Genomic DNA, 26,657 nt, shown 5'->3' on the forward strand with positions numbered 1-26,657 from the left:
CTGCTCCGCGAGTGTGAAAGCTGCAAAAATCTGGGCATTGGTATGGGGGCACAGAATTGGCCGGCATCTGAGCTCCCCCCTCGACCCCATCAACTAAATCCCCAGGAAGGGCAACCACCAGCACAATCTGGAGTCGGCTTAATTGCAGGGGAACGCATGTAACAGTCTACCCACCGCCTAAGGGGTGCCCCCCCCAAATCAAGTTTTCTGTCAGGGTGGACTCGAGCCTTCAGCCTTCCCATGTCTTTGAGCAAGATAAGCTCTCTTGTCGAATATGGTAGACGTCTAACACTACGGCGGGCCAATCTTCTGCTGCCCGTCTGGATAGTCAACCACTCGGGTCGCACGTACAGACCCGCCATGAACGGGGATGATCGATTGCTCAGGAACAGTCTGTTATTTGTCTATTCATGACACTGCGTGTGTCGTGTGCGCGCGCGCGGGAGAGTATTTGTATGCAATTGTTTGGGTGTCTCGTTTGTATGTGGCTGTGTATCTGTTTGTTTGTGAGAGCGTGCGTGTAGACGGAATAGTGGACTTAAGGGTGGCGTCGCTGCCTCTACTTTGCCATGCAACTTACGCGATTTCTCTTGCGTACAAATCCCGTCTGGAATAAGAGATAGGAGACGAGCCTTAGCCCCAGGAATCTGACTTTTGTATCAATTGTCCGAGCCCTACAGTAAATTACACCCTGCCTTTTCGGTAGGAGTTTCCTCAGCAAGAGTGGGAGGTCTCCATCCACGGGAGCCAAGCCTCTCCACGCCGAGTCCTTCGGGGGGGCCTCTGTTCTCGTTGTCAGCAGCCTACGTGTCTCCGAGTGGTCACCATATTGACAGCTTTGGTATCCAACACCATTCCTTGCATTTGTAATGCGGAAGGGCAGATAGATACGTGGAGGCGTAATGTGTGCTGTTATATTCTCCACAATTGTTGGGCATCAGTTCCACGTGTGCCCTCTGCTGGACACATGTAATAAGGACTGCATCACCAGAGGGCACAGCAGTACAATAGTCCCGCGGTTAACGTTTTTAATCCGTTACACAAGAAATACTGTTAACCAAAATCACTTAATCGAATTCATTTATAAGTTTAAAATTAGTAAAAATCACTGATTCTGCAAGAGCTGTTCCCACTGCCAAAACAAAGTATATAATGTAAACAAAGCCAGCCGAGGTCGAACCGCTCATGAATGGGTGTCGCTGATTGGCTGTGGGCATGGCTCAGCCCACTTACGAGCGCTCGGATTGGCCGAAATTGGCACCCGCGTGCATAGCGTGAACGTACCGCTCGTCAAAATGTTAACGTGAGTCGAAACGATGGGGTCCTATGGGAGGCGAAACGTTCACTGAAATAACATTAACCATGGCAATGTTAACCGAGGGACGACTGTATAGGGCAGGGGTCTGCAACCTTTAAGACATAAAGAGCCACTTAGACCCGTTTCCGAAGGAAAAAATAAACTAGGAGCCGCAAAACCATTGCAACATTTAAAACAAATATAACACTGCATATATTGTTTCTTACCTTATTGCTATATACAGGATCGTGCAGTCAGCTGTCAATCTGAATAAAAAAAGGACTTTTTCACTTAACAATGTAAAATATATTTTTGCAAATTAATAGCTAAATTACCTGGTTAATGGGATTTTTGCTCCTGAACCTCAGTGCACAGTGTCTGCACATCAGGGCTGTAAGACGTCACCTTCATTTTCACACAGGCTTGCAAGCTGTCATCTGTGAGGCGTGATCGATGTTTGTTTTTAATATAGTTCATGTTGGAGAAGACCTGCTCACATACATATGTGGAGCCGAAGATCGACAGGACTCCAAATGCATACTTTTTCATGTTTATATAAGTGTTGGGGATGGCATTCCATGTTTCGAATACAAGTTTGTCCTGTTTGGGAAGATTTTCAATATCACTCCATTTATGATTCTGAGCCAGAATGGCCTTCTGACGGGCAACATCCTCAAGAGTAGCGGTCAAGCATTTGAACTTGGACACCCATATATCTTTGTCGGCTATATCGGCCAGTTCCATCTCAAGATCAGGTTGACTTACACCTGCAAATGCAGTCATATTCAATAGGGATGGATCGATCGCCAGGGGAGTGACAGGGAAGGATAATGTCGTTTTTTCCTCTCTGAACTCACAGAATCGTTTCCCAAACGAACTTTGCATTGTGGTGATTGCAGACTTGAAATATTCCAAATTTATCGTATCATGACTTTGTTTGAACTCTCTCAAAGAGGGAAAGTGAGACAGTGTACCTCTCTGTAAATCTTTGACAAACACTATCAACTTGCGCTCGAATGCCAAAACCTCCTCCAGCATGTGCAGGGCTGTGCCTCCTTTCCCCTGAAGGGTTGTATTTAGCGTGTTTAGATGTGCTGTCATGTCTACCATAAAATGTAATTTTTCCAGCCACTCTGGCTGTTCCAGCTCAGCAAAGGTGAGCTCTTTGCTGCCCAGGAAGGTTTTTACTTCTTCCAAACATGTGACAAAGCAACGGCAACGTTATTGCCTGTCACCGGGCGGGCAGTGTGGAGCGGAGCGGCAACCTGTCAGCAGCGGCAACGCCAGAGCAGGTGTCACAGTGCGCCTCCTCCCCTCGCTAGCATCCGCCCCGGAGCCGCGGTCAAGGTTCAAAAGAGCCGCATGCGGCTCCGGAGCCGCAGGTTGCCGACCCCTGGTATAGGGAAACTGTAGGAGTCGCTGTAGGTTTCTGCCCAAATTACATTTTTCATTTGCATTTGGCTTTTCCAAGTCTGGGCAGCAGTACAGTTTAAAATAACTTGGCGAGCGAAATGGCGATTTACGCAGTTTCGTCTTTTATTTCATGATTATAAACAACCACAACACACATCACCCATCTGTCCATTCAGAATACATTCTCTCCGGATGTCCTTCACCCACGTTTGCTACGGTAGAATTGAACTCGGATCATATTTGCGTACCCAAGTTGCCTTCACGCTCGAAACAATAAAAAACATACCACGTACAGTTATTTGTGAACCGAACAAATTGTACAAAACGCTCCGTCCATCCAGTCTCCAAGGTTGTCCATCAACGTGTGCAGACGGACCCAGGGGATTTGTGCAGCACTTAAAACGAACCTATTTTTTATTTTACCAGGAAAGGCCCCACTGAGCTATATAGCTCATTGTCAGAAGTTTACCTGGCCACAAATGATAGCTCATTGAAGTGGCTTATCATCATGTGGAAATTTTCAGCAGCCAAATACTATAAAAGTATGTTTCTAAATGTGGAGGGAAAAACCGAAGGACCTGGAGAAAAATCCACGTGACCACGGGGAGAATATTCAAACTCCAAATATACAGCAGGCGTCAGGGCTGGGATTGAACCCACGACCTGCATACCAGGCGAGGTAGTTAACATCTCACCACCGCGGCAGTATCAGAGTGGATGGAGGCCGCTGCGCTGCTGATAGTCGCGGTAGTACTGCAACATGTCCGTCGAGATGCGAGGCGTCACGATGCTGACAGCCCCGTGGAAGTGTCTGACCGCGATGCTCGTTGCTGACATATCCTCAGAGAGTGCCAACATCGCAGCTTCTCGGCATACGCACACCAACTGTCAAGTGCACAACAACGATCAGTAAACAACGCACATCGTCAATGGAGAGCGCGATTGCGCCAATGACAAAAAGGGACTTGTCCTGTCATGGGGAAGACGAAGATTTCCTCAAATGGCTCGCTGACTCAACAGGAGGACTAACCTGGAAAAACCAGGAAAGGTGGCAACCCTGATTAGATGTTGCGTTTATACAACTGATAAGTTCGGTTTAAGACGTACGATTGTGATGAAAAATAAGAATAGGTTTTTACCCTTTCTGGCAACAAAACAGGAGGTATAAAGATGTTTAAACACCAAACATATACCTTTTGCAAGGCATCAAGTCTGCGAGTCTTCATTAACTACGCATACTTGTGGAAAAACATGCAAACAATGTTTGAACATCTTGACACCCCGGACGGGGTGCAGGGTGCGTGGTAGGTAAGGGGGCCGTGACGCACAAACCCGCCACTTTCTATTAATTTTTGATTCAGGACTTTTTCAAGCCTCTTATAATTTTGTTGACGGACAAATGGCCAGACAAGCGGAACGGCCGGGCTTTCACAATAGCTTGGTACTTGTGTATGTATATGTTATGTTTTTAAGATAAGTTTTTAAATATATTTCCCCCCTCGGGCAATGCCGGTTACTTCTGGCTAGTTATTATATAAATGCAAAGGATTGATATTTATTACGTATTAAAGGTTTTAGAGTTGTTACATTAAACGATAACAACGCGAAACGTTACCTCAGCTCCGGAGTAGCCATGCGTGTCTCTTGCCAGTGCATCCACGCACACGTCGGGTGCCAGCGGAACCCCTTTCAGCCTGAGACGGAGGATCTCCGCTCGCGCGGTGAAGTCCGGCAGTGGCACGTACAAGATGCGGTCGATCCGTCCTGGACGCAGCAGCGCCTAAGAGGGGCAAGGGCAGCACGACGCTGGCGGCGACCGTTCGGCACCGCGACGAAACGTCGGGCCGTCGCATTGAAACAAACGCGTGGCAGCACGACCCCAAAAACTCAGCAGAAGAGATGCGCAGGACACACGCGGAACCTGCAAAGTGGTATTGGTATTTTCCTGCTGATTAACATAACGTAGATTCTCGATTATCCACGCTAATGACAGGCAAGACCGCCACGGATAATTCAAAACCGCGGATAATTAAAAAATAATATCCATTTTCCGCTGATCTCTATGCCAAAAACCACTAATATAGATATACATTGTTTAAATTAAGAAAATTCAGAACCAATACTAAGAATCGACCGATCGATGCATGTGGTCAGTGATAACACTTTCCTGCTCCTGTGCAGAAGACTCCAGGCCACTAAGTGGATAGCAGCAGAGCCAAGGCAATCAACATCAATCAAACTCCACCCACCGTTGTAAAGATCTGCAACTACTGTACTGTAGAGGCCATCGCGTGGATTTCGGATTAACCAGAGCAAATATTGTTCGGTTTAAGCACGTGACTTGTAATAAACATTTCCAAGAATAACAATGTACAACTGATTTTAGATAATTACTTTGGGCTTAAGGGAAAATCCACAAGTTATTAATTTGTCAAAATCTCAGGTGCCCGGTTAATCCGCAAATCGGATACATCGCACGCGGATAATCAAGAGTCTACTGTACACTCTTTCTGTTTCCGACAACGAATGATCATCTAACCCTAGCAAGCCACGGTGGCAGTGGTGGCGATACCTGGTCGATTGCGTCCGGACGGTTGGTGGCCGCGATGACGACGACGTCGTTCAGCGGCTGGATGCCGTCCATCTCCGTGAGCATCTGAGCCAGGACCCGGTCGGAGACGCCCGAGCTGCCCGCAGAGCTGCGAGATGCAAACACGACACAGAACAAGGTGCTGCTACAAGGTCACCCTCCTTCCTTTCAGGTTCGCTGGAGTAGTCGGTGCCATTTAATATTTATATTCAATGCAAAGTGATAATACACACAAGCCGTTCACCAGTGGGAATTCAACAAACGGAGCTTGCAGGCACACTTGGAGAGGTGCTCTTTGTTGAACTCTCCGCGCATGGAGAACATTCACCAACAATGTTAACGGAGCAGATGTCACGTCGGTTTACTGCTGTGTGCCAATACCGCGGCGTATGTCGAGAGGTGCAACGACAAATATCGAATTCTGTCAGCGACGTAAGTGACTGGGCTTGAGGCGACACAAAATCAAGCAGTGGTGTCAATAAAGCGACTCAAGCATTTAGCAAAACAACGTAAAAAGAGGGGAGAGGTATTTGTGTAAATCAAGTCGTACAGAACGTTGTCTGACCTTCCCCTATGTCCGGCCAACACGTCTATCTCGTCAAAGAAGAGAATGCTGGGAGCCGCAGCACGTGCTTTGCGGAACACCTGGAGCAGCAGCAGCACACAAGGGGGGGGGGGGGCACGACGATGCAAATGTGACGGTGAAACACTCCGGCGAATACGGGTAGACGACGGGCAGCGTTGCTCAGAGTGCGTAGTTTTGTTCGACAGGGAGCCCCGTGGCAACGGTCTCCTGCGATTAAATTAAAATGGGCAGCTGGCACGGGGGGGGGAGGGTGCGGGGCGGGTCCCAGGGCTCCGTGCGGAGGCGGTGGCCATGCGGAGACACGCGAGAGATGCGAATGCAGCAGCCTAGGCCGAAGCGAGAATATCAGAGTGGGTCTACACTGGTCAAGATCCCTGAGCGAAGCGATGCGAATTAGACATCGGAAAAACAGTTATAAACATACATTAACACGTGAAAATTAATTAAGCAATATCAAAAATGTAAACAATCGGATGCAATGATTTTTAGAGGTATAAATATCTCCACTGATAAGTTATTTATCAGTGAACTCACAAAATAATGTAGCATTACCTCTCTGACTGCTCTTTCTGACTCTCCCACCCATTTGCTGAGCAGCTCTGCACCCTGCGAAGGAAAATCACAGTTAATGGACGTACGATACTATGTTTCGATTTAAAGCTTTCGTGACTGCAGGGATTCATCTTCTTGGTTCTTTCGGTAAAGTCACGTAGACTTTACCGAAAGAACCAAGAAGACAGTACTATGTGTTAATTTTTCAACGTAGAAAGGCATCCGTCGACTTGAGATAAACGTGAGCAAGTCAACAGCGATGCGAAACAAAGTAATAACTTCTCCAAAACACAGCCATGTCTCACACTCATTCACCTCTCCATTTCATTGTTACAAACGCAATCCCCCTTTCACCGATTGCCACAGATGTACGCATTCTGATGGGCATTCCAGTCATATCAACTACCTCGCTTGGTATACAGAAGGTCGTGGGTTCGATCCCGACCCACGATCCCGACGCTTCTTTCCCCTTGGTCGCGTGGATTTTCTCCGGGTCTTCCAGTTTTTCCTTCAATATTTTGAATCAACATGATTTTTGAGTATTTGGTTGCTCTAAACGATAAGCCACTTGGTTGAGTTGTCATTTGTGGCCAGGTTGCTTCTGACAAAAGAGCTACACAGCTCAGTGGTCCTTACCTGGTAAAATAAAACATAGTTTTAGTCACTTATAGTTTTAGTGTCCCTCCCACGCCGATTCCCCGTTGTCCACTGAACCCCTTGCGCGTAACTTTTGTTCTGCTCTTATTCATCTTGAGCCCAGCTGTGCCCGACCAAGTTTGTTCAGAGACTCGATAGTTGAATTGCTCAATTTCCACCTGTTGTTAGTTCTAAAATTACCCATGCCATCGACGGATCTGTCATGGTTAAAACCATTTCTCCATTTGCGTCCATGCCTTTATTAACTCCGATCCGATTGCAGGAAAAATATCACCCGAGGTTCCTGTGACTTTCCCTGGCCGAGACTCCTCTTCTTCTGCTTTGCATAGCTCCCATCCACCAAACGACGCAGACTCGCAGGGCGAAGTGTGATTGACCGACGCTCCTCAGGCGTGACAAGCTTTACACGCGGACGCAGAGCCACGCACCTTAATTGAGATGAAGTTGAGGTGGCTCTCTGTCGCCAAGGCCCTGGCGATCATCGTTTTCGAGCAGCCGGGCGGCCCATAGAGCAGCAGGCCACGGGGAGGCGTAACGCCCAACCGCATGAAGGCCTCGGGGTGGGCCAGAGGCCACTCTATGGCCTGCCTGAGTCTCGTCTTCACATCTTCCAGCCCACCGATGTCTCCCCATTGTACCTGTCGGTTGAACAATTGGGATTCGAGGCAGATGTGAAATAACACGCAAGTTTGATTTACATGGTGTCACATTGGCACAGCATGATTGTCTGGGGGGGAATTGATTTGCGTTGTGACCTACAGTGTGGCGAGCGGGTGAGTGAGAGTTCAAGATGATGCTGCTTGGTTGTGGTGGTGGAAAAGTGTGGATGGGATTAAAGTCGGTCGGGTAGACCGGAGTGAGAGCAGGGAAGAGAGAACGAATTGGAACCATATCGGCAGCAGCCTCGAAACGCGAGGGAAGCGGGCCAATGAGGGCGACGCATCGCGAGGCAAATGCACGCGGGGACAAAAACACAACTCACGGCGGGGACGTCAACGGTCACTTCTCTCATGGCACTCGGCCGCACATCCTTGAGTGCTCTCCACAGGTCGCCTGTGGTTAACATCGCCGTGGCGCAGAGCGAAGCGTCACTCGGGTCACTCTCGTGACGCCGGGCGCGCCGCAGTGCCTGCATCCCTGAAGGCACGGCCACACACACCACACACACCGCAAAACAAAGAACAACGATCCCCCATATAGCCTTAACAAACTGTTGGGGCAAGTGCTGTTAGCGAGCACCGATAAAGGCTGGCATGGCACATGAGAGGATGGGTGGCGAACACCACGCCCGACCGCCTTTGTCTCCCCAGGACCGGTTGTGATGATCGTCACTGGTGTTGGACATGAGTAGGAATCGAACTAGGGTTGTCGGGTTGGTAGCGCGCCGCGCTAACATCTACACGAACGTGCGGTCACACAAGCGCACACACAAAAACACACACCCACCACGTATACAAATGCGTCAACTAGGGTGCCTCATTCCAATGTTTTTGTTTTCAACGCTCCGAATAGAAGCCACCCTCCTGTAGATTCACGATGCCGATTCATCACGCACCGGTGAGCCATCCTTGCTCATCTGGGGTGACCGTTTGAGATGTTCCCAATCGTCGACTTTCTTGCTACCATGTTCATGCTCCCATTCCGTTGTCACGCCTTCCCAATCACGTTCGTCTTTAGTTCCGTAATTTCTCTCTTTCCTTCACGGTTCTACAGAGTTGTGTGCAGTCTCCATTTGGCTCAACACCTTCACTCACTTTCCGATCTCACATTTTCTTCGGCGTGCTCGAAGTGATCGTGTCAGATAATGTGGCCTCTTCTTTATTTTTCACCCCCCCCCCACACCTTCAATGCTCCATATTATGTGATGGTGCTCGTAATCTCAATACAATCATTCAGGTCGTGCTACCCATAATCAGGTTGCCTCCCTAAAGATTGGTGATCGTGTCGTTTAGAACCAAGTCAGAAACTGTCCGTGTTCTCAGCCTTGTTCTTGCCTGCCATTGGTTTTGCAATACGGATAGATTACTATTTCTATTGTGCGCAGCAACACAACTGTTTCCTGTGTTGTGTATTATAAAGTTCAGCTAAAACTAGGGCACAACATCCAACAGAAAGGGCCCTTGCCTATAAAATATCTGGCAGTTCTCCAGCACGCTTGTGACCGTGCTTGTCACTGTGTGGTACCGGGGCTTACGAAGCCACGGCAGGAAATGTGTTGTCATTATGGGCAGCCCGGGTTACGGGATGCAGTACCAGCCCTAGCGGGGCTTGGGTGACCGCTGGTTAGCGCGGAGGCACCGCGAGCAGTGTGCGGTGCAAGCTCCCGGTGAGGGAGCGTCAGTCAGCCAGGGTTACGTTGGGGCATGATACGCTGGTTGACCTGCCGACACGTGACCGGATGATATTGGAGGGGGGCCACCGGTGAACGGGGGCTGCTGGGTGGTCACGTGGTCCAAAGGAGCTCTCGGGAACCTTCCAGAAGGAGCTCGAGAGGCCTGGAATGTGGGCGGGGCCAGCCCCAGAATGTGGGCGGAGCCAGCCCCAGCCCAGGGGGATATAACGGAGGCCCCGTGAGGAGCTCAGGGTTCTTCGTGTGCTGGTGTCAAGAATATTCACGTCAGGGAGAAGAAGCCTCTAGCCACGCGGTCCGGGACCCAGCTCGTGGTCTGGGCCGGGATAGCGAACTGCGTCTAGTTCTGCCGTAGCGTGGTGAGATTGGCATTCGAGACTCGAGTGTAGATTGTGTTATGTTACGTACCGTTGTGTAAATAAATAGTGTTGCTCCTAAGATAACGTCTGCGACTCAGTTGGACTCACTACACTTGTGTTGAACCAATGCTGCTGAAATGTTGCACACACAGTCAGGGCCGTGTGGCTGATGGGATGGATTTTATTTATATTCGTGGCACGGCAATGGGCATCAACATCACTGCCCGGGTGCAGAGATCGGCAGACAATGGGGGAAACTCCGTGCCGCAGTCAAAAACCAGACCAATGTTTGTTTCTTTTATCAGGTAAGGCCCCACTGAGCTATGTGGCTCTTTTACAGAAGTGACCTGGCCATCACAAATGATAGCTCGACGAAATGGCTCATCATCACGTGGTAATGTATTGCAGCCAAATACTGTTTAAGCACGTTTCTAAATGTGGAGGGTAAAAACCGGACGACCCGGAGAAAAATCCATGGGACCACGGGGAGAGAGAACATGCAAACTCCAGATAAGCAGGCGAAGCCACGACCTCCTGTAGGCGAGGTGAGGTAGTTAACATCTCACCACCATTAAAACAGCCAGACACTTGAGGGCACAATTTTAGAGAGATCGAGTCTAGAGAATGACACACACATACACACGCTGTAGTTATGTTCACGTGTGTGCATGTAAATAATCATTGCTCACAGGGGTTACGAGTGAAGGGCAGAGCAATGCCTTCACTGTGGACAGTGAACCTAACCGAGTAACTGAATACATTAAAAGACAATACCTTGTCACGAGCAAAGCGAATGTTGATCAAATTTACTGAAAATCGTGCAGCGTAAATGCAAATGTACGACCACCTTCACCAAATATTGCAAGGTCAACATTTCAACCAAGTGTTGAATGGCACACCAGACTGTTTCGTCTCGTCCACATGGTGGTATACAACCACCACACTACAGGTCACAACAACACACTCACTCACCTTGTCACCACACTGCAGTTTACAACAACTCATCCACTCGCTCACCCACTCACCACACTGCAGCTCAGAAGTCACTCACCCACTCACCACACTGCAGGTCACAGCGAGTTCTCATTCCGTTCTTCCCTCGCACTTCTCCACCTTGGAATTCCCTCCCATCGTCTCTTCCCCCCACCCGCCAAACCCTTATGATTATCACAACGTTGCTCCATTCAAGAAACGCGTTGCACCCTATTTATCGCTTTACAAATTTGACGGCACTTTTTTTGTTGCCGGCCGCTCGTGAGCCTTTTGGGGAGCCTACACTCGTCAATGTGTGCCCCAACGCTCGCTTTCTCTCTCCGCACGGTGCTGGTGCATGCGCCCCCACCTCCTTCCTTGAGTAGCGCCGTCAGGTCGGCGCCGGTGTAGGCGTGAGTGGCGCGCGCCAGCGCCGCAACCTCCGGGCCCGTCACCACATGCGGCAGCCCCGTCCGCCCCAGCAGCCGTTCCAAGATGGCCCGGCGGCCCGTGGCGTCGGGCGGCGGCACCTCCAGCTCACGATCGAAGCGTCCCGGGCGGCGCAGAGCTGGGTCGATGGCATGGAGGCGGTTGGTGGCGGCCAGTACGAGCAGCTGCCCGCGGCTGCGCTCCTTCGCGACGCGCGGGGGACGTTCGTTTAAAGCACCCGAGAAATTTGCGCAGCGACGCTGGGCTCGTTGAGGCCAACGTCGCCAGAAGGGACGGTGGGACAACGACGACGACGACGGTCCAGAATAATAATAACGATGGAGCGGCGACGGCCAAGGAATGGACGAGTTTCGAGAAAACGGCCGCCGAGGAGATGGACCAATTTTAAATGAGGTGCAGGGGCTGGATGGATTGTTACATCACAAAATCGTGAGAGGTGGCAGCAGCTTTGGATGGCCTTCATCCAGCATGGCTAATGATGAATACACAAACTTGATTGGAAGCTTTAGTGACTGCAGGAACTACTCTTTGGTTCTTTTGGTAAAGCCACGTAGAAAGAAAATAAATTAAATAATAGAATACAACGTTTCTATTGCAACACAAGCAATCGTCATCAGGTAAGAATTAATGAGAAAACAAACCTAGTCAACTTAGAAATACAATGCAACACAACACAGAGTCGGCTAACACAACAGTCAACACCCCACCTGGTTGATTACGTTGTTCCAAAGATTGCTAAATTTGAGAAAGAGACAAAACACAGACACGGAGACACACAGACAGACACACAAACAGAGAGAGACAACGCAGAGAAAGACACACACATAGACACACAGAGACAAATAGACCTATAAAAGGCTTGCATAGGTCCATTAGCTCTTTCTCTCCCCCGGCCGCTACGGGGTGGATTTCCACACAACTCTCTCATTGACATGCTAATTTCTCTACCCCCCCCCCCTCTCTCTGCCCCCATCTCTCTCTATTTAAGCCCTCGACACAGAGGTGTTGTTTCTCTGTGTTGTCTCTCTCTGCTTGTATGCCTTTATTTAATTTATTTTTCTTTCTACGTGACTTTACCGAAAGAACCAAATAATAATTCCTGCAGTCACGAAAGCTCTAAATTAAGTTTGAACCACCCCTACGGGGAGGATTTAAGTTTGTTTTCTCTCTCTGTCTCTGTGTTGTCTCTCTCTGCTTGTGTGTCTGTCTATGTGTCTCCGTGTCTGTGCCACATGCCCTCCCGCATGGCCTTATGGGAATTATTTTATTTCATGTTTTCTTACGATTCTATTCCAATGACGTACGCGTACACCTGCACATTCATCTGTCATCGATGACCCGGAGGAAGAGAGGGAGGATGGGCTGAGCCCCTTTTACAACCACGGATTTTCCTACTGTGGCCCTTTCCAGGACCCTAACCCCGCTGATTGATGAGGGATTGTACAAAAATAACTACATTTTACACATACCATCAACCACACAGATTTCTGGGAGCGTGTAAATTCAGCAGCATCGCTTCAACATAACCAACTCTGGAGCGGTGTGGACGGTCAGTGTCTTGCTTGAAGCAGTACTAGTGACCTGGCATACGCCCATCGCTAAACTCTTTTAACAACACAAAATAATCAGTGGCATCGTACAGAATTTAAGTAATAAACTTAAATAATAAGATCGTGTGCCTCCTTCCTCCCTACATCTAACAGTGTTTTAACGCAGAGTCAACACAGCAAGTTGAACAAACTCCTCACCGAGCCGAGTCCATCCATGAGGGTGAGCAACGTGGCCACGACGCGTCTCCCCACGTCGTCCCCTCCTCCGCCACCATCGCCGCGGGCGGGGCACAGCGCGTCCAGCTCGTCGATGAACACCAGAGCTGGGGGGCTGCACCACACAGCGCAGCAGCAGCAATGCACCAACAACAATCCAGCAGCAAAAACGCAGCAACGGAGCAACAACGTGACAGCGCAGCAGCAAAAACACAACAGCAATGCAGCAACAACGCAGCAACGGCGCAACAACGGGACAGTGCAGCAGCAATAACGCCGCAACAACGCGGCAGCGCAGCAGCAGCAACAACGCAGCAGCAGCAGTAGCAACACAGCAGCAGCAGCAACACAGCAGCGCAGCAACGAGCAGCAACAACACACAGCTCAGCCTTCATCTTATCGCAGCCGCCAACACAGCAGACTAACTCGCAACGTGGAAAAAATGAATTCGGCTAAACGTTAACCGCAAACCTACAAAGGTTAATCAGGTCCCCCTACTGTGGCGATTACGTTTTACTTTCTCTGTCTTGGTCAAAAGAATCACAACAGAGAAATGCAGCAGAAAACGTCAATCACATGCGGGGGGCTCTGTCAGTGAAAGGGGCCGCACGGGCTCATAAGCTTGCGCAGCACGGGACGAACACTCGTGGCATCGCGGAAGTTCGCCGGCTCCGTGTGTGTGTGCGCAGGGCGATGCGGGGAGACGCACGCTCCACATACTTCAAGGAAGCCTCCTGAAACACCTTCCTCAGTCGGGCCTCGCTCTCTCCATAAAACCTGTTGAGAGAAATTGTGAGATTGCACACCGCACGCGCCACACCACATTGTGCCGCACTAGGGGCTGTAACAGCAAGGCATTTCTGAACGTGGTTAATTTCGATCAATCGACGAAATACGCCACAGTCTTGTGCGCGTTTATGCAGGGGCCCGCTGGTCTCATGGGCGCCAGTCGGCGCGGGAGAACGTCCATAAACACGGAGCGCACGTTCGTACCGATTGAAGATTTCGGGCCCATTGACGAGGTAGAAATGAGCGCGCGTCTCGTGCGCCACGGCCTGGGCGATCATCGTCTTGCCGGTCCCGGGGGAGCCGTGCAGGATGACCCCGCGTGGCGGACACACGCCTGCGCGAGCCACAGCGGCGACGTGAGCACGATGCGCGACGCAACAACTGCTTCTCCACGCGCGGGTTGCACATAATCGGGTGGGAACTCGTGAGGCCAGGAAAGGGTCGTGTGTCTGCTGAGTGAGTCGGGTCACGAAATTATAAGCTTGACGCCCAGGGTGAGGAACTGTTTCAATATTCATAAAATCAATCAATCGCTCGATCTCTCTGGCCTTTGCGCTCTGTGTGTTGAGAAGGTGCGTTGCTCGAAAACAGTGTGATAAGGACAAACGTGTTAAGTTCATTTGTCATTTGCGCTCACGCACCGCTGCTACCATCGCAGCAGCATCGGCAAATAAACTGCTCAAATAAAAGAGAGCCTCCCTTTCATGGAACGGCTAACCAGCTCGGGTTTAATTTTTTTCATTAAGCAAGGAACGACAAATTGTTGGAATCTCAACTCGCGGATTCGGGGGCCGCGCAAGTTTGAAAGCTAAAACGAGCGTCGGCGAGTTAACGCGGTGCCTGCGGTTTGGACGACACGGTGGTGCTGGGCTGCCTCTCACCCAGCTGCGTGAACACCTCCGGATGCAGGAGGGGCAGCTCGATGTCTTCTCTTATCGCCTGCAGCTGCGGGCCCAAGCCTCCGATGTCCGCATACGTCACGGGCTGCTGCTGCTGCTGGAGCACCGTTGTGCTCGGAGCATTGCCCAACTCCACCTTGACACGCGTTCCCTTCGAGATGCAGAAGAGATCCCCCACGTGGAACTTCACGCAGAAGCACGGCGCGGTTTTCACGACGTCGAAAGCGGCGTCTTGGCAAGGTGGCAGCGACGCGTCGGAGCCCGGCGGAGGATGAACAGCATCTGCTTTGCTGTCGGGCGACCACGAGGTTTCCGGCGACGTTTGCAATGCCATGTCCTCAAGACGTGCGCATATGTTTCCTTCAAACGCATTTTCATCGAAAGCAGGGACCCCTTCGCTCTCCGAAGACGCGCTCACGGGCCCTGGCACGCCGGTAACTGGGACTTCCTGTTGCAGTGGGGGACTACGGCCACTTGAATTGCTCCCGCTGGGCTCCGCTTCAAAACAACTGGCGTAGTTTGGGTCAACATCCTTCTCCGCGCCACCGCCTTGTCCCCGGACGGCCACCACCTGCAGGTCGTAAGGTCGCCCGAAGTAGTTGAAGCTCAACACGTTTCGGGGCAGGAGCACTTTCCCTTCTTCCAAGCGACAGGAGACAACCACGGCACAAATGGAACAAAAGTCAATAACAGAAAAACGACGACGACTTTTCCATCGCAACACAAGCGGTCGTCTTCAGGAAAAGTGGGGTTAGCTTCCAAGGCAAACTGTTTATAAGGGTTTGAAATGGGCGTAGCCCAAATGTCAGCAGCCAATGATAATGTAAGTGGTGGGCAGCCAACCGACGGTGGTTGGTTTTCCACCAATCAAAGGGCTGCCAGGTGAAAATTAGCATGTTAAACAGAGATTAGCATGTTAATGGCAGATCACAGAGCCGCAACCAAGGCGAAGTGACTGTGAAAGCGCAAGTTTGAAAAGGGCGTAAAGCACAACTAACATCGGAAGGTGGTAGGATGGGAACATCACAGCCAATTATGACTTAAACTGGTTGATAACGTCCTTCCAATGATTGCTCAGTTTGTACCCATCTTCTCGGTTGAAATTGTGTCTGTGTCTATATATATGGATGGTTTCATGAACAAATCTTTGTTGATAGCCAGTGGGCTTGCAAAGTACCTTCGTCTTAGATAAATCTATTTCGTGTGAGCCCACCGCAGTAAAACAATGATCAGCCACGGCCGAGATATTGGTCCTACCATGTTTCAGATCTGCCTTATGTGCACGAACACGGTCTGAGACATGTCACTTAGTTTCCCCAATGTAACTACTGCCGCGCAGACAGCTTAGTTTGTAGACACCAGGGTATTGCATGTCAAGGATCACATCCTTCACAGATGGGATCAGATCACGAATTTTGTGTACTGTGTTAAATCCAACCTGGATCTTGTTTGCTCATGATTTTGGAAATATTTTTAGTGACCCCTGCTATGTATGGCAAGGTGATGGTTTTGATTGGGTCCTCAGATGGTTATTTCCCAACGGTTGGGGTGATAGCTTTATGGATTGTGAGTCTGAATATCCATTCATCTTGAGAGCTTGGTGTACACGTTACAGTTCACTGGCTAGATGATGACGGTCGGAAATACATCGTGCTCTATGGTGTAGAGTTTTGATGAGTGAATTATTCTGGGATGGATGGTGGGAGTCAGGTTTTAGGTAGGCATCCGTATGGGTGGCTTTCCTGTAGACAGTGTCCCATTGAGCCATCTGGTCTCTTTTCTATTAAAACATCCAAGAATGGTAACTTGCCATCCTTTTCCACCTCCATGATGAATTTGATGGCTGGGTGTATGGAATTGATGTGGTTGAGAAATTCAGAGCTGGTCGGCCATGTGGCCAGATGACGAACGTGTCATCTACGTACCTCTTCCACAAGGACGGATGTAGAGTGGATGCCTGGATGGCATCCATCTCAAATTTTCAATGAAAACATTGGCTACAACTGGAGATACGGGAGAACCCATTGGGGTACCTTCAACTTCGTAAAAAGGGTGTCAGTTTTGTTGCCAGATAAAAGGGTAAAAAACCAATTATCATGCCTTCAACTTGTTTGTAGAATGTGATATTCCAGGTGAAGTAAGTGTTGGTGAGGCAGTGTCTTATCAGGGCCGGTACATCAGCATTCAGTCCTTGTTGGACCAAATCTTCAATCATTGCAATGGTGTCAAGCACAGGAACTTTGGTAAACAAAGAGACCACATCGAAACTAACGACCAAATCACCTGGAGATAGTGAGATGTACTTAATTAACGATACCAAGTGAGCTGAGGTGAGTACAGCTGAGGTGGTCTTACCAGTGAATGGTTGTACAGATAGAAATAGAGCCAGTTTGTAGGTGGGTGAGTCAATGGTGGAGACGATAGGATTTTTGGTAAGCCATACAATCTGGGTGGTCTAGCAGCAGAGGGTTTTAAGGAAAACCGCTTGGTTGGTTCGATCAAAGATGTTGAATCAGTGATATTGTTGGTTTCTGTAACGAGGCGGTTGGTGGGATCTCTTTTAAATTTGGTATAGCTACCGTCATTAAATAGGTCCTGAATTTTGTTATTGTAAGACCTGATGGCTCGTTGGGACACTGTCTATAGGAAAGCCACCCACACGGATTCCTATCAAAAGCCTGACTCCCACCACCATCCAGCCCAGAAGAACTCCCTCATCAAAACGCTACACACCATAGGGCCCGTTGCATCTCCGACCAGCACCACCTAGCTAGTGAGCTTGAGCACGTACGCCAGGCTCTCAGGAGAATATTCTGACCGCACAATCCGCAAAGCTGCATCGTCAACCATGGGTAGCGAACCATCTGAGGTCCCAATCAAAACCATCACCTTGCCATACATAGCAGGGGTCACCAAAAGGATTTCCAAAATCTTGAACAAACACAAGATCCAAGTTCGGTTCAATACAGTACACAAAATCCGTGATTTGATCTCATCGGTGAAGGATGCTATTCCGGGACATGCAATGTCCTGGTGTCTATAAGCTGAGTTGTGGCAGTTACATTGGTGAAACGAAGCGACATGTCTCAGACCGGGTTCGCGAACACAAAGCGGATTTGAAACATGGTAGTACCAACACCTCGGCGGTGGTGGATCATTGTTTCAACGCTGTGGGCACACATGACATTGTTTTTTCCGAAACCAAGGTGCTCTGAAAACCCTCGGGCTACCGTCAGAGATTTGTTCATGAAGCCATCCAGATATACAAACACAGACAAAACTTTAATCGAGAAGATGGATTCAGATTGAGCAATCATTGGAAGGACGTGATAAACCACGTCAAGTTTTAACTGCTGTGATTCTCACTCTTACACCCATGCTGTTTTCGTCTACTAATTCAAGCTCATGGACATCCTAATTTCTCCAGCCCCCACCCGTCCCTGCACGCCACAAACCCTCCCCGTGAACTCCTGCAGCCACGACTCTACAAAACCCCAACCCCCCCTTCCCCCCCTCCCGTGCCTATATAAAGCCACAACAGCAGATCATTCTTTCTCACCTGATGACGGACGCTTGTGTTGCAACCGAAACGTCGTGTTCTTTTATTATTTTTTCTATCTACGTGACTTGACTGAAAGAACCAGAAAGTATGGATTCCTGCAGTTATTTCCTTTTAACCGATCTATGCGACTTTACCCCCACTTTTCCTGAAGACGACCGCTTGTGTTGCAATCGAAACGTCGTAGTTTTTTGTTCTTTTTTGTTATTTTCTTTGAACCTATCTATGTGATTCATATTCTTAGGTTTTTTCGGTAAAGTCACGTAGGTAAAACATTTAAATTAATTCCACCTGAAGACGGAAGCTTGTGTTGCCTCTGAAACGTCGTGATTTTTATTTTATTTTACTTTTATTAATTTTAATGTTTAACCTACGTGACTTTACCGGAAAAAACCTAAGAATATGAATCCTTGCAGTCACGAAAGCTTCAAATCTAGAACTATCTATGTGACTTTACCGAAAGACCCAAGAATATGAATTCCTGCAGTCACTGTAGAGTTAGAATATATTGCTAGAGTCAGTAGACACTACTATAAAGTAAGTATAGATACTACTACAGTCAGTATATACTACTGTAGTGATAGTATACACTACTACAGTCAGTATATACTACTGTAGTGATAGTAGCTACTACTACAGTCAGTATATACTACTGTAGTGATAGTAGATACTACTAGTCAGTATATACTACTGTAGTGTTAGTATACACTACTACAGTCAGTATATACTACTGTAGTGATAGTAGATACTACTATTAAGTCGGTAGATACTACTATAGAGTTAGTAGATACTACTTTAGTCAATATATACTACTGTATTTAAGAGCTACTGCTATATCGGGACCACGCCGCTGGCTCGGTCCTGTTCGGCCCTGATAAGGACGGCGAACCAGGGGAGTCCAGGGCTCTAGCTAAGACGTCTTCAGTCTTCACTGGTCAGCTTAACAAGAACCCCGAGCCCTCCGATACATCCCCTTTGATACCCAACCCCCCGCTGAGGGGTGGGGCCCCCCCGGGGTGCCTGGCGCGGACGTCGTAGAGAGCACCTCCCCGTGCACTCACGTAGCCCCGCCCACTGTGTTTGTTTGCCATAAGCTGCCATGCATAACGGGCTCTCTCTCTAACACCCCTACACTACTATAGAGTCGTTAGATACTACCGTAGAGTCGGTAGATACTGCTACAGAGCCAGTAGATAATACTATAGAGTTAGTAGTTACTATTATGTTCAGTAGATACGATTATAGAGTCGTAGGTACTACTGTAGAGTCAGTAGATACTACTGTACTCAGCAGATACTATTAGAGTCAGTAGATACAACTACAGAGTCAGCAGACACTACTGTAGAGCCATATACTATATAGTCCCTAGATACTACTCACTCTATTGTATGTAGGATATGTAGGTATATATTCCTACGGGGGGGTACAAATATATTTTTATGGGGGGTGAGGTCGACAATTTGTGGAAGCCTTTTAGATCAACTATTTACCCCCCCCAATTTCTATTACTTTTTGGACCTCGTAATTTTGTTGACAAATCGAATGCTGGGCTTTCACAATAACTTCGTATTTGTGTATGTATATGTTATGTTTTTAAGAGAATACAAGTTTTTAAATAAAAAAATTCCCCCGGGCAACGCCGGGTACTTCCCGCTAGTTATAAATTCAATTATAAACATTTAACTGACAAAGACAGACACACACAGCCACACATGGCATGAGTCTTGACCTCCTACCCCACCACTCTCTCCATCCCACGTGCTTTGGGCAGGTGGGGGTGGTCTCCCAACACCCCCTGCCAAGCTCAGCCCTGCTGAGCGTCCAAGACCTGAGGAGACCGGATGCATTCCAGGTTCCTTGATTCGAGGCGCCGATTACCAGTATGCCGATATTAACAACTTAAAATAAACTAAACTATTACACTATTTTTTATTTGATTTCACCAGGTAAGGACCACTGAGCTACATAGCTCTTTTTCAGAAGCGACCTGGCTATCACAAATTATAGCTCAATGAAGTTGCTTATAACGTCGAAATTTTATGACAAACCAAATACTCTAAACACATGTTGATTCTAAATGTGGAGGGAAAAAACTGGAGGACCCGGAGAAAAATCCATGCGACCATCAGGAGAACATGCAAACTCCAAATCTACAGGCATCGGCGTCGAGATCAAACTCAGGACCTCCTGTATACCAAGCGAGTAGATAACATCTCGTCACCGTAAAGTGAAACAACCTTTGCTCTTCAAGTGAATACACATTAATGGTTGCACTGATGACCCTTATGGTGAAGGATGGATGGTGTGTGGAGGATCAGCGCGTTTACCAAAGTGCTGCATGATGAAGTGGGGCAGGTCGGCAGGCAGCTTCGCGTGGTGCTCGCCGTGCCTGTGAACAAAGCGAGTTCACGCAGACGCGTGAGCCCAGCCACCCGCCTCCCTCAACGCGACGGGAGAGGCGATGCAACACGGCGCCAGCACGTTCACCGCTCGTTCCAGAGGTTCACAATTCAGATGTGGCAGGTCGCCCCGGTTAATGCTGCGGGTGTGTTAAGGATACAACACTACGCGCCCTCGCGGTTCACGGTGGACATTAAAGATGCCGTGACGTCATTCTGAGAGGAGTGGGCCATTGTGTGCCGGCGTCATGGTCCACAGTTTCCAAATTAGAAAAATCACCAGCACAGTTATTTCACTGGAAATCACACGCAGCGATCGTCGACCCCTTTTGGAAGAAAACTGGGCAGAACCCTCCTCAATTTTAAATATATTCTGACAAGTTAAGTTAATTTTAGTTTTGCTTAAACACACTGAAATGACGATAGTCACACGAGCTTGCAAAGCTGGAACAGCTGCAGTGCGATGGTGTGAAGTATAGCTATGGACGGGTCTCAGCGGAGTTCGACGAGGAGACGCGTTTTCTCCGGTACTCGTGGCGATGCGACAAACAGAGTTGTGCAATTGGACCAAAGAAAACGGAGGCTTTTATTTGCAAGCATGGGAAGCCCAAAACTCATCATCCCGCCATTACCTACGCATGATGGGGACGTCCGCGATGATGATAGAAGCGTCACAAGCGAACGCCGTCGTCGCTGCCGTCATTGTTACCGACGCGGGAAACGAGCACTGGCATCGTCGGTCGTTTGGTACACCCGGAGATGGAGGGGCTATTGTTGTTTGTCGTTGAATTTACAAGGATATTTTGCTTTGTTATGTTGTGATTTACGAAGCTGTACAATATACGTTCCAGCAGGACTGGACAGAGACAAGTGCCGGTGGTGTTGTAAAACCATCCAGGATGTAATTAAAAAATAGTTATTCTCCTATAATGCGGTAGTAGTTGCGTTCCCGAAGATCACCGTGTGGAAAAATCGCGTTATAATAAATATATAGGGTAAAGCACAGTCCTTGATAACACGTGAGATGCATACGCAGGCTGAACAAAGACTGAGGCGTGTGGGGCGCATCTAGAAGCATGCAGCAGCATCTCGCCTTGTGTGATGCTAATAAGTACAACTGTTTATTCCTACTTGCGCGCGATATCAAATTCACATCCGGGTTATACAAAAAAATGTGTTCCCTGATACATTCATCACGTTATGAAAACCACACGCGGCATTATAGAACAAGACTGCAAATCCATTTTCCCCAGCGAAGTGCGCCGGCGCAAGCTTCGAACCTCATCACGAGTTCCAGGAGCTGGGCGGGCAGCACGGGCCCCGTGATCGGCTGCACGCAGACCTCCTGTCCAGGGGCGATGCGCAGGCTGGCGAGGGCGCGGGGCTGCAACCGTATGCGGCCCGTGGGTACACCGCTTGCCGGCCATGCCACACACACCTTCGCACGTCCAGCACGCAGAGGCAGATACGGTCAGTTCAAGCAAGGTCTTGTGTTTAGATGTCAACTACCTCTCCTGTTATACAGAAGCTCGTGGGTTCGATCCCGACCCTGATGCCTGCATATTTGGAGTTTGCATGTCTCTCTCCTGGAGGTCGCGTGGATTTTTCTCCAGGTCCTCCGGTTCTTCCCTTCACATATAGAATCAACAATGTTTAGAGTATTTGGGCTGCTATAAATTTCCAAATGATGAGCCCACTTCTTTGAGCTCTCATTTGTGATAGCCAGTTCGCTTCTGAAAAAGAGCTACACAGCTCAGTGGGGACTTACCAGGTAAATAAAGAAGTTTTGTTTTTAGTTTAGATCAAGAGGTCGTGGTGGCCCATGCCGCCGATGAAACGCAGAGGTGTGAACGAGAGGCTTCGGCATGCCGGGCGCGATTGTGAAGAACCGCAAGCAGAGCCTGGCCAGGTTGACTCGGCCCACTTTCCCTTTTGGGGGGGGGGGGCTCATAAAATATGTACCACTTTGCGTGGAGGCCAACGGTGGTTGCGCTAGAGAGAGGCTTGCGCCCCGTGCCGTAGGCACGTGCAATGTCTGGCAGTGCAGCGAGGCTTGTAAATAGGAGACGAACAGGAAACCCACGTGGGTACGAATGCGCCTGAATAAAGAATTGAATTGGTGCAGAACAAGAAGCATTGCTGAGGAGTGGCGAGATGTTAACTACCTCGCCTGGTATACATAAAGTCGTGGGTTCGATCCCGACCCTGACGCCTGTAGCTGTATATTTGGAGTTTGCATGCCTCTCGCCTCATGGACGTGTGGATTTTTCTCGGTGTCCTCTGGTTTTCCCTCCACATGCGGTTAAGAATGTTTGGCTGCTCTAAATGTCCACATAAGCCACTTCACTGGGATTTCATTTGTAGATAGGTCACTTCTGAAAAGAGCTACGTAGCTCATCGGGCCTTGCCTGGTAAAACAAAAAATATTTAAGTTTTAGTTTGCTTGGCAAGGAGGGGCTCTCTCTCGCTTACACTCCCACACGCTCGCTCTCTCTCTCTTATGCTCTCCCTCTTTCACTCTCTATCGCACTCTCTCTCATGCTCGCTCTCTTCCGCACTCCACACACTCTCTTTCTCTCATTCTCGCTCTCTCGCTCACCGTCTGCGCGTGTGGACTGCACAACAGCGCAGGTCGCCCGATGCTGAGTCGGCGCTGAGTCATGGTGGCCACTGAGAGTTGAGCCAAGTCCCCTCGGCACAGCAGCGGCAACAACAACGCCGTCTCTAAAAAACAACAACCACCTTCAACAACAATACCACCACCAGGGGCATCGCCGTGCCTTGGGTACAGGCGAATCGGGGCGACCGCCCCGGACCCCGCGCTTTGAGGGGGTCCGGGAATTCGATGTCGCGGTGTCAGATGTGATAAGTCTGGTTTAGTTTGAAAGCGTCGGGGGCCTACACGACGCACGGTGGAGGATAAAAGACACACACGTAGGTAGAAGGGAGGCACACGGGGAGGGGGGGGGGCACACGGGGAGGGGGGGGGAGGCACACGGAGAGGGGGAGGCACACGGGGAGGGGGAGGCACACGGGGAGGGGGGGGGGCACACGGGGAGGGGGGGGGCACACGGGGAGGGGGAGGCACACGGGGAGGGGAGGGGGCACACGGGGAGGGGGGCACACGGGGAGGGGGAGGCACACGGGGAGGGGGGGGCACACGGGGAGGGGGGGGGGCACACGGGGAGGGGGGAGGCACACGGGGAGGGGGAGGCACACGGGGAGGGGGGGGCACACGGGGAGGGGGGGGGCACACGGGGAGGGGGGGAGGCACACGGGGAGGGGGGGGGAGGCACACGGGGAGGGGGGGAGGCACACGGGGAGGGGGGGGGAGGCACAGGGGAGGGGGGGGGGGAGGCACAGGGGAGGGGGGGGGAGGCACACGGGGAGGGGGGGGGGCACACGGGGAGGGGGGGAGGCACACGGGGAGGGGGGGGGAGGCACACGGGGAGGGGGGGGGAGGCACACGGGGAGGGGGGGGGCACACGGGGAGGGGGGGGCACACGGGGAGGGGGGGCACACGGGGAGGGGAGGGGAGGCACACGGGGAGGGGGGGGAGGCACACGGGGAGGGGGGGAGGCACACGGGGAGGGGGGGGGAGGCACAGGGGAGGGGGAGGGAGGCACAGGGGAGGGGGGGGGAGGCACAGGGGAAGGGGGGGCACACGGGGAGGGGGGGGAGGCACACGGGGAGGGGGGGGGCACACGGGGAGGGGGGGGGGAGGCACAGGGGGAGGGAGGCACAGGGAGAGGGGGAGGCACAGGGGGAGGGGGAGGCACAGGGGGAGGGGGGGGCACAGGGGGAGGGGGGGGAGGCACAGGGGGAGGGGGGGAGGCACAGGGGGAGGGGGGGAGGCACAGGGGGAGGGGGGGCACAGGGGGAGGGGAGGCACAGGAGGAGGGGGGAGGCACACGGGGAGGGGGGGGAGGCACACGGGGAGGGGGGGGAGGCACACGGGGAGGGGGGGGAGGCACAGGGGGAGGGGGGAGGCACAGGGGGAGGGGGGAGGCACAGGGGGAGGGGGGAGGCACAGGGGGAGGGGGGGGAGGCACAGGGGGAGGGGGGGGAGGCACAGGGGGAGGGGGGGGGAGGCACAGGGGGAGGGGGGGGGAGGCACAGGGGGAGGGGGGGGAGGCACAGGGGGAGGGGGGAGGCACAGGGGGAGGGGGGAGGCACAGGGGGAGGGGGGGCACAGGGGGAGGGGAGGGGGAGACACGGGGAGAGGGAGGGGGAGACACGGGGAGAGGGGGGGGAGACACGGGGAGAGGGGGGGGGAGACACGGGGAGAGGGGGGGAGACACGGGGAGAGGGGGGGGAGACACGGGGAGAGGGGGGGGAGACACGGGGAGAGGGGGGGGAGACACGGGGAGAGGGAGGGGGAGACACGGGGAGAGGGGGGGGAGACACGGGGAGAGGGGGGGGAGACACGGGGAGAGGGGGGGGGAGACACGGGGAGAGGGGGGGGGAGACACGGGGAGAGGGGGGGGAGACACGGGGAGAGGGAGGGGGAGACACGGGGAGAGGGGGGGGAGACACGGGGAGAGGGGGGGGAGACACGGGGAGAGGGGGGGGGAGACACGGGGAGAGGGGGGGGAGACACGGGGAGAGGGGGGGGAGACACGGGGAGAGGGGGGGGAGACACGGGGAGAGGGGGGGGGGAGACACGGGGAGAGGGGGGGGAGACACGGGGAGAGGGGGGGGAGACACGGGGAGAGGGGGGGGAGACACGGGGAGAGGGGGGGGAGACACGGGGAGAGGGGGGGGGGGAGACACGGGGAGAGGGGGGGGGAGACACGGGGAGAGGGGGGGGAGACACGGGGAGAGGGGGGGGGAGACACGGGGAGAGGGGGGGGAGACACGGGGAGAGGGGGGGGAGACACGGGGAGAGGGGGGGGAGACACGGGGAGAGGGAGGGGGAGACACGGGGAGAGGGGGGGGAGACACGGGGAGAGGGGGGGGAGACACGGGGAGAGGGGGGGGAGACACGGGGAGAGGGGGGGGGAGACACGGGGAGAGGGGGGGGAGACACGGGGAGAGGGGGGGGAGACACGGGGAGAGGGGGGGGAGACACGGGGAGAGGGGGGGGAGACACGGGGAGAGGGGGGGGGAGACACGGGGAGAGGGGGGGGAGACACGGGGAGAGGGGGGGGAGAGACGGGGAGAGGGGGGGGGGAGACACGGGGAGAGGGGGGGGAGACACGAGGACGGGAGGGGAGTAGATAAACGTGGGAGAGAGACAGAGAGACACACGTGGTAGAGAGAGACACACACGTGGTAGAGAGAGACACACGTGGTAGAGAGAGACACACGTGGTAGAGAGACACACACGTGGTAGAGAGAGACACACGTGGTAGAGAGACACACACGTGGTAGAGAGAGACACGTGGTAGAGAGAGACACACGTGGTAGAGAGACACACACGTGGTAGAGAGAGACACACGTGGTAGAGAGAGACACACCGTGGTCTCCGCGTTGCTGCCATTCCGCCACCGTGAGTCTCCCGCACTGCGCCGCAGCGCCGATCTCCTTCCCCCCCGGCCCCCCCTCCGCCGCCCCCTCCTCCTCCTCCTGGACCCCGCGCGTCGCCTCCTCCAGCGGCTTTGCGCAGCGCGGAGTTCCGCGGCTTCTCCTGCGCGCCGACATTGCGGTGCCGCGGTGACGTTGACGCAGGCCGGAGCGCAGAGAGGAGACGGGCAATGACGTCACCTAGGGCATAGGGCACATGGGGAGAGGAGACGGCGGGACAATGACGTCACCGCAGCACAGAGCGCGGCACGGCGACGTCACTTTTCAGCTCGTGCCGCTGTGACCTCATCCCGAGAGCGCTCCGTGCCCAGCAGCCCGTGGTGGTGGTATTGAGGGTGATGTGTATGGTAGGATTGAGGATGATGGTGGTGGGATTGAGGATGATGATGGTAGGATTGAGGATGATGGTGGTGGGATTGAGGATGATGGTGGTGGGATTGAGGATGATGATGGTAGGATTGAGGATGATGGTGGTGGGATTGAGGATGATGAT

The 26,657-nt window shown here is 52.0% G+C and overlaps 1 protein-coding gene across 1 annotated transcript; it reads right to left on the reverse strand.

Moving 5' to 3' along the window:
• Positions 1 to 2,826: 2,826 nt before the first annotated feature.
• On the reverse strand, positions 2,827 to 26,354 carry AFG2A (AAA ATPase AFG2A). Its single transcript, XM_078865658.1, has 16 exons — positions 26,098 to 26,354; positions 23,238 to 23,362; positions 21,919 to 22,076; positions 20,567 to 20,628; positions 14,663 to 15,319; positions 13,986 to 14,115; positions 13,713 to 13,769; positions 12,975 to 13,107; positions 11,147 to 11,408; positions 8,078 to 8,232; positions 7,524 to 7,733; positions 6,439 to 6,492; positions 5,866 to 5,945; positions 5,283 to 5,409; positions 4,326 to 4,490; positions 2,827 to 3,595 (listed from the first exon to the last, which is right to left on the reverse strand). The coding sequence occupies exons 1-16, from the start codon at positions 26,279 to 26,281 to the stop codon at positions 3,419 to 3,421; spliced, it is 2,736 nt and encodes a 911-aa protein (XP_078721784.1). The 5' UTR covers positions 26,282 to 26,354; the 3' UTR covers positions 2,827 to 3,418.
• Positions 26,355 to 26,657: the final 303 nt, after the last annotated feature.

Source organism: Lampetra fluviatilis, chromosome 20, assembly GCF_964198595.1.
Source record: "Lampetra fluviatilis chromosome 20, kcLamFluv1.1, whole genome shotgun sequence".
Classification (NCBI taxonomy): Eukaryota; Metazoa; Chordata; class Hyperoartia; order Petromyzontiformes; family Petromyzontidae; genus Lampetra; species Lampetra fluviatilis.

Bases quoted from the DNA above. Each gene is read 5' to 3' on its own strand.
- AFG2A (XM_078865658.1), bottom strand. From the start codon at position 26,281: ATGTCGGCGCGCAGGAGAAGCCGCGGAACTCCGCGCTGCGCAAAGCCG. The intron at 20,629-21,918 runs GTTCGAAGCTTG...CTTTGTTCACAG, and splicing joins CTCCTGGAACTCGTGATGAG to GCACGGCGAGCACCACGCGA. The intron at 13,108-13,712 runs GTATGTGGAGCG...TGTGTGGTGCAG, and splicing joins TTTCAGGAGGCTTCCTTGAA to CCCCCCAGCTCTGGTGTTCA.